This window comes from Pelmatolapia mariae, linkage group LG13 (assembly GCF_036321145.2).
Source record: "Pelmatolapia mariae isolate MD_Pm_ZW linkage group LG13, Pm_UMD_F_2, whole genome shotgun sequence".
NCBI classification, from domain to species: domain Eukaryota; kingdom Metazoa; phylum Chordata; class Actinopteri; order Cichliformes; family Cichlidae; genus Pelmatolapia; species Pelmatolapia mariae.
In genome coordinates, this window is record NC_086238.1 from 12,730,866 (window position 1) to 12,739,456 (window position 8,591).

The 8,591-nt window shown below is 38.2% G+C and overlaps 1 protein-coding gene across 1 annotated transcript in view; it reads left to right on the forward strand.

The window, feature by feature from the left end:
* The window catches only part of mcph1 (microcephalin 1), a 35,228-nt gene extending 27,542 nt beyond the window's left edge, over positions 1–7,686 (forward strand). The window contains exons 14-15 of the mRNA XM_063490870.1: positions 6,993–7,230; positions 7,325–7,686. Of these exons, the coding sequence (XP_063346940.1) occupies positions 6,993–7,230; positions 7,325–7,377 (291 nt within the window). The 3' untranslated portion in view covers positions 7,378–7,686. The remainder of the gene's footprint in view (positions 1–6,992; positions 7,231–7,324) is intronic.
* Positions 7,687–8,591: the final 905 nt, after the last annotated feature.

The window sequence follows — 8,591 nt, forward strand, 5'->3', positions numbered from 1 at the left end:
CATGTTTTTTTTACTTTAGTTGAACAACTACTCAGGATGCAGCTGTCCACCTTCAGCACACTCTTTGATAGTAGCAGCGTCCATCCCATTCATTGAAAAATATTTCCCGGTTTACAGCAAGCGCCCTGAATGGGAGATTCAAAGGAAGAAGTCTCCATTTCAACTTTATTATTAACCATTTCCTGTTTTGTACATATAAGCAGTACCTACATTAAATACACTGTCCTCTTTTTTAATAAAATTGGTTTATTTAATAAGCTCAAAATTTCTTAAAACTCTAAATAGATTTTCATTTCATGTCATTTATTATTTCCCAGTGGTTCAGAGTGGCCGTTTTATGACCTCCAATTAGAAAAACAACATGGCTTTTTTTTTTTATTTGCATCTACTTCAGAGTTTAAATGACAATAGCAGAACCATGATTCACAAGTATAATGAAGCATTATATGCTTTTACCCTTGCAGACCAAAAAAGTCATGGGAAAGCTCTTTCTTTTTTCCTTCTTACAAAAAAGAATCCATTTTTGCAAAGCAGGTTTTTCTGTTAGGTTGGGAGTTTTAATCTCAGCAAGTTGTGGGTGTTTTCTGTAGCCTAGCCCATTCTTGTTTACACAAGCCCAAAATAGCCCAACAAAACATGGTCCCACACTCTTACACACAGGAAAGTGCAATTTTTTAAATTTATTTATTTATTCTCATTTATTTATTTTACAGACTGAATGTTTTTGAAGCCTTTTAAAAGGTGTTGTGATTTTCCAGGATGTTCTGATAGTAATTAGGAGTAATGGAGTATTTCCAGAAACTGTGGTGAACAACGCGCCTAAAATGCATGCATTAGCGATTTGTTTTTCTGTGGCTTAAATAATGTTTTGCAGCAGAGAGCAAAACATTATTGTGAAAACTAATGGTTACGTTTGATAGAAAATTAGGGAACTGGCTTCCAGCAGCATGTAATGATACAAGCACATGCATCCATTTATTTTTATAATAACTATTCTGCAACACACAGAGTGCGTACTGTGGGGTCTTTTTGTCCAATTGGAGCACTATCTTGACATGACAAAGTTGTTGTAGTAAGTAAAAAAAAATGAAGGGCTCTGTGACATCAGGAAACTAACCACATGTGTGATGTGTAGTCTAATCACATTTTAGTGGCAATTTTGACTCGGTGTCAAAGTCAAAATGACAAAAAACTGAATCGGACTAAACTTACAACACACACACATGCACAATTTTAATGTTTTATATAGCACACTGGACTCAAAGCTGAAAAACAAGGTAAACTAGTTCAGTAACTCAGAACCTCCTTTAGCTGCAGCAGCCTCCATCAAATGTTTCCTGCACCACAAGTAGGAGGAATGTTGAACCATCACTCCTACAAGACTGTTTTAGGTCATCATTATTTCTGGGATGATTTGCTTGAACATTTAATTTCACTGAGTTGCTCATTCCACAACATCTCAGTTGGGTTTTCCTAAACACTGCTTCTCATTGTTTTCAACCTTTGGGTCATTTTCTCATTGCACCATCCAGCCTCTACAAAGCAGCAGGTCATGGAGTTCTCCCCTTACATTTTCTTGTGAAAACTTGTGGAGCGATGAATACATTGGTCTTTCAAAATGCTTTTGTAGCTGTTTGCCATCGTTGAGCATCACTGTAATGCTTCTCATATGGTTTTGTCAAAGATTTTGCAATTGAGGCATGGTGCATACCAACCAGTCTTTCTTGAGAAAATCAAATTGATAATTGTAGATTTACATGAATAGTACAGCTGTTAAATATTTATTTGATCCAGTTAGATTTGTTTAGATGACGTTCAGACCACATTTATGAGCACTCGATGCAGAAAACTTTCACAAACCTTTCCTTGGGACAGTACAAATACCAAAACAGAATTGTAGGAAGTAGCCTGATGTAATAGTTATGGTATAAAGGAAATGTTACACATTTTAAGCACATTACCAAAGAGGAAGGACATGCAGTCATTGCAAAAATATTGACTTTTTCAGGTGTTCAGGCTGAATCACCCACGCAGTAGATTGATCTGCATCACTTTCAGTATTTCAGTTTATTTTACGGTCATTGAAAACTAAGGGAAGGGCAGGAACATCAACAATGATTCAGTTAAACATGCATCCAGTCCAGGGACCATTCATTAATTGAATTTATTACTGCTCCATTTATACAGCTTCCTCATGCTGTTTACATGTGTAAAGTCTGCTGAGCTGTCAAGAACACAAAGTGTTTGATTATACAAGGATGCTAATTTATTCATCCTGGTTACAGCGCTGCTCATGCTGTCTGTTTGCCTCCACTGCCCTCTCTGGATTCTCACTTTACCAAAAAAAATGTAAAATTTGAATAAATAAAAGGTAATAAAATGCAGCTCATCCATGGTGTTACAATTTTGTACTTTTTTGGCATCAGTACCATTTTGTTGGGGTGAAAAAAGTTCTTGCTTCCACAGCCCAAATGCATGCTTATTAGTTTGAACGTGTTTGAATGTGAGCTATATAAAACAATTCAAGTCCATAGAATAAAATGCTGTATGAATATATGTGAAAAAAGGGGAATCTGGTTAGCCGTAGCTTACGGTAGAAACTCCTCATCGTTGTCTGCTTTGTTTCACTGGAGTCAGAAGAACAAATCAAAAATCTTACCTGATTTAACTTGACCTTATTTCCCCTTCAAGGTTGCCTCCTCCTGCACCTCTGGACAGCACAGCTTCTCTTTATGTCAGACTCAATTCACGGGACTTTATCCACTTCCCAAAAATGAAAGTCAAGAATTATCTTTTAATACACTGGAACAGATCCAACGTGCATCACAAACGCACAAATTCAGGGGGGCAGAACAAAAGTTCTAGGCATTAATATAAAAACAACAACCACACCAATAGAGGATCTCGACGTGTCGGAGAACCAGACCTAGAAAGTGAGATGGGCTAAATTTAAAAAAGATTTTGGGCTTTCATGGGTTACGTTTATTGATTACATTTCATATGCGATTACGCTGTTTATAAATTAACTCAAGCATTTTTTTCCACATTATGTTAAAATAAAAAAAGTTTTAGCATATATGCTGATACTGATGCAATGGGCTTTAGCTCATCTCTACCCTTAAAAACAGGGTATTAATGTTCGTCATTAATAAGACACAAACAGAATTGATAGATAAATCTATCTGCTACTACTTTGAGGGTAGATGGTCTCTGTTTCTTGTTTGTGTCACACTTTTCACTGTTTCTCTACAGCTCCGACAACAGCTGGACAGTGTTTGTAGAGAGGTCTGTCACTTCCACGCAACCTCACCAATATTCTAGAGACCAGAGCAATAACAAGGATGTTTTTGCCCACAGTATGGGGAATACACATTTTCCTTCATGACCGATGGTTGCTAAATGGTCATGGACCAATCTAAGCCTGTGTGACTGGGGACTTATTTGCTTATTTGCTCCTACATTGTCACCGTGATTGTCATTCGTCATAAATGGCAGGCAAAAGAATTAATAGATAAACTTCTTCTTGTATGTGTGCTTCTGTTTTTCCTCCCATATTATAGCTCAGATAAAGTCTTTTAATCTTTAATGAGGGTTAAATTTAATGTGATGCTATTTCCTGAACTCTTTCCTCAACAGTCTCTGATTTTGTGAATAAAGACTTAAAGCCTTGAAGTCTGTTTTTTGCAGGTATTTGACTTGGTATAGAGCCGTTTGCCCCTTCAGTTTATCAGCTGAACCCTGTTGCATACTGTACAGAACTGTCGTGAGAATTTAGAGCATCACTCACCAAACTCGAAAAGAAAGACCCTCCAAGAAAATCACAGCTTCAGTCAGGCAGAGAGCTTGAAATAAGTCTGAGAACAAGGTGAGCTTAAAAAAATGAAACCAGGCACAGAGGTTGGGATTGTAGTTCAACTTGTTCTTACCTGTTTATGTGATTCTAATCAAATTAGAGTTATTTTACTTGGAAGTATCAGAGTTTGATCAGAATTGATCAATTTTCTATTGCAATAAACTGTATTTGAGTGAGGTTTAGCATTCAGCTGTGGGTTGCAAATGTCTGCTTATACTAACAACAGCTGTTGCAGTCTAAATTGGTCTCATATGGTGCAGTGATTGTGCGTTGGTTTAGGCCATGAGGGTGTGTGCCTCCCAGCCAAACTGCTGCTTTATCTCCAGCAGCCACCTTCAGGCTAGTTTCAGTACTTCAGTGCTGAAACTGGCCTGAAGGAATCAGATTTGTGATTCTGATGAATGCAAATTAGATTTTTGAGGGTCAAAGTGGACACTTTAATTTGATCCACAGATGAATAACATTTTTAAAATTGACTTGAATTTATTCATCGGTGGCAGCACACATCAGTATCATGTAAAAGCAGTTTCAGGGAAGAGTACTCTATTTGCCTTTTTTAGTGCCGTGCAGGTTGACAGCACTGATCTTTAAAAGGGAGAGAATTGTTTTCATGTTTATCAGAGAAAGAAAAGCTGTGACTCATATTTATCAAGTTTCCATTTGAAATCTTGGTAGAACTACAAGGGACAAAGGTTTCCTGAAAATCCGAACACACAATGAATTCTGGGAAGCGTGCCAAAAAACCTAACAATGTTTGATGGATTAGTGAGCAGTCATCGGGAGATTAAATTGACTCATAATTCCTTGTAAAGTCACACAATATGAGTTCATGATTATTCTGTGTTTGTCTCTGCTTGGCCACCGTGGAGCGATTGTGGTGGTGTTTTTGCTTGTGTCCCCTTTTCATGACTGTGTGGGCATGTACAGTTTATACTGTACTAAACCGACAGCTCACTTCCTCACAGACCTTTTTTCCCCCGCAGATGGCATTTTGACACGTCACAGTCGATAAATCTCAGGACTAAATAATGAAAAGAATTAAGAATAAATTGCTTCTTTCTCAGGGCCCTGAAACTGTGCATGATGGCTCATTCTTAATCTGTCATTAACTGTTGTGAGACTGGAATATAATTAATCCATGGTTAATGGTGCTAGTAGCACCTGCATGTTTACTGCTATCACAGGGCAAAATGATGTGAACATGCTTGTGCTTATTAATCCAGTTTGGTAAAGTCATATAATCCCCATTAGAGCTCATAGACTTCATCCACACCCGCTGTTATAACACGAAACAATAGGTAAACACGGGTGTTGCTAATGACGTTAATGAGAGTCCTGTTTTCATTTAGAACTGAGCCCAATTAATCAAATTAGTAGCACCTGATGTTAACCACTATTTCATGTAAGAGAGATTTAACAGACAGAGCGATGACACATCTTTTAAGTTAACAATTAGTTTTTCGGCAAAGGCATCTCTGTCATTATGTATAGTTGTGATAAATGAGATGTTAAAAGTGGAAAACATTTGATGTGGCAGGTTCAGTGCCTTTAATTTAGCTTTTAGACATTTTGAGTAATGCTCTTTGCGCTGTCAGAAGTTGGATTACAAAAAAAACTGTCATTACTATGCTAATTAATTCCTGGAGTCTCTTTATTTGAGTCAGCATCAAGAAACAGACAACAAAGTCTGCCACACATGCAGAGCTGTAACTTTTACACTTCTGTTTTTGTGCAAAACATTTTAATGAACTCTGGATTTGCTGTTAAAGAGCCAGAATAGCTTCTAAGTCTTGTTTCCAGCTTTTGTGCTGAGGTATGCCAATAAGCTGCTGGCACTAACTTCATATACTCACTGGCACGTCATAGGTTACGTCTTACTATTAATGAGTTGGAAGACCTTTTGCCTTCAGAATTGCGTTAATACTTCATGGCACCAATTCAACAAGGTGTTGGAAACATTCCTCAGGGATTTTGGTCCATATTAACTCGATAGCATCACATCACTTGCTGCAGATTTCTCAGCAGCACATCCATGATGCAAATCTCCCACTGCTCCACATCCCAAAGGTGTTCTGTTGGACTGAGATCTGGTGATCTCAGTGTCATGTTCAAGTAAGCAGTTTGAGATGATTTGAACTTTGTGACATGCTGCTATATCCTGCCAGAAGCAGTTATCAGAGGATAGGTACACAGTGATCGTAAGGGGATGGGCATGGTCAGCAACAACGCTTGGGTAGGCTGTGGCCTTTAAATGATACTCACTTCATACTAAGGGGGCCAGAATGGGTAAAGACAATATTCAGTTCAGGTCAGGTCATTTCGGAAACAGGCTCAGGGAGGCGCAGCTCTCTACTACTACTGTTTGGTGGAGAACATGCATTATGGAAGTGAGAAGACAAATTTAATGACATGCAGCAGTGGTACATAAATACCTGGGAAGTGGACAGAGGTGAGTAGAGAACTCCTGCAGATCAGATGAGATTAGGCATGCTCATGGTGGTATGGCCGCAAGCATAAAATATTCCCCGCACATCGCAACAGACTGAACTGTTGATTCAAGGCAGATTCCATGTTTTCATGATATTTATACTGAATTCTGAACCTACCATCTGAATGTAGTCAAATAAATCCAAAACTCATTAAGCAAGTTTTTTTCCCCAATTATCTATTGTCCAATTTAGGTGAGCCTCTGTATATTGTAGCCTCAGTTTCTTCTTCTTAGCTGATAGAGGTGTCACCTGGTGTGGTCTAATGCTGCCGTAGCTCATCTACTTCAAGTTCTGATATGTTTTGCGTTCAGTTATGCTAAAGCCCAAGTGAAGCAGTCTTGCCATTTGTTCTGGCATGAACAAGGAACTGCAACACACTGGATATTTTCTTTTTTTCACAACCTTTTCTATAAAGCCTAAAGTTGGTTGTCTGCAAAAAATTCACCATGCTGTCTTTAAAGTTGCTTTAATCACCTTTATTCCTTATTTGTGATGCTGAGATGTAATTTTTTGATCTTGATCTTGAAGAGCTGCTCAGGTGTACACAACTAAGTGGCTGGTATAAAGGTCCCAAGCTTATTTTCTGAAACAGGAAAACATAGTAAAAACAATGCACCGGTGCAGCGTTTGAATGTCAGTTTTCTTCACAGATCTGTCGTCTCCAGAGGCACCTGTCTGCTGGGGAGCACCAGCAGGACCTGTTCCAAGGTCAGCCTGCCATGTTTGTGTCTCAGCACTCGCAGCCGCCCACGCAGAACCTGGTGGAGCTGATTGAGCTCTGTGGAGGGACAGTCTGCAAAACTGTGCGGCAGGCGGGAATCTGCATAGGGAAATACAGCGGCAGGAGGCCAGAGGGAAGCAGGATCCTGTCTGAGCAGTGGGTGTTGGGTGAGACATATTCTGTTCAGTTCTGTGATTTATCATGTCACTATAATAGCATGTCCCTATTAACTTTGTCTCGTTTTGTGTGGTTTTATTTCAGACAGTATCACACATCTGAAGCAGCTGTCATACGATAACTATGAGCTGGAGTGACCACCACTGACTTTTCTTATTTTCTCTCTTTTTCCTATTTTTCGGAGTATGAAGTGTAGTTTTAACAATTGAATGTGTGATGGTGTGCGATTGTATAGTTTACCTCATTTCTTCCATGCAGTATTCATCTTGGTCAGATTTCTTATCTTTTTTGACTTCATAGATTTTTTTTTAACCCTTTGGGACTGTTGAATAAGAAATAATCTCAGTTACTGTGAAACCTAAAACGCTGTTTTTCTTACTTACTTATTTACTGTCCTGGGTTAAAGTAGCAAGCACTACTGTGTAAAAATGAACAAAATAAGACAATGTGAGTTTAGAAATCCTTAATGAGCCAGTTTGACATTGTAATTAAAAAGTAAATTTTGTGTGATTATAAATGTTTTTGCAATATCTCTTTTGAATAAATACTTTATTTAGAAAAAATTGATTTTGGACCTTGTTTCCTGAACTCCTGGATCAAAATGTACGAGAAAAATAACTTATTTTTCTTTGCGTGTTTGTCATCTTATGTATTATTGATTTGTTGTAGTGTAATGAAATGATTACTTCTTTGAGAGTAACAGCTTGGTCTTGGTCAAAACTCAGCAGTGAACTGAAGAAGTGTGATTGGAGTTTACTCAGCAGGGGCACTGGATGACAGATGACAAGCCTGATGTTTCACAGCTTGGACTCTGACACTTATCATCTTTCCACAGCAGACAGGGAAATAAACACTTTTACATAAATACAGATGGATAAATGCAACTGTCACAATTTTTTAGAAACACAAACTTAAAATGGCACACATCTTCCATGTTTTAACTGATCACTTTTGGAGCTTCGTACCAAGCTCAGTAAACTAAAGAGCAGCGCCAAAGTCAGCATCATAAATTTTGAATCCATTTACCTGTTAGGTTAGCAAATTTTATCATCATCTGCAGATGATGATTAAAAAAAGAATATTCTAGAAGGGATTGTAAATACTTTTCAAATCCCAGAAAATGGATCTGGGCTTTCAGTCTCTTCTTAATAAGCACCACATACCTGGCATACTATACCCACCTACCTAAATAACATATTTTCTGTGTTTGTAATTGGCCTCATGTCCTCCTGTGTCTGAGTTTTTAGAATAACTCACTGGCATTGTTAGGTACGCCTGTTCAGCCGCGTGTTATTACAAATGTAACTGGTCAGCCAATCGCATAGCAGCAACCCAATGTGTTTAGCTGTGT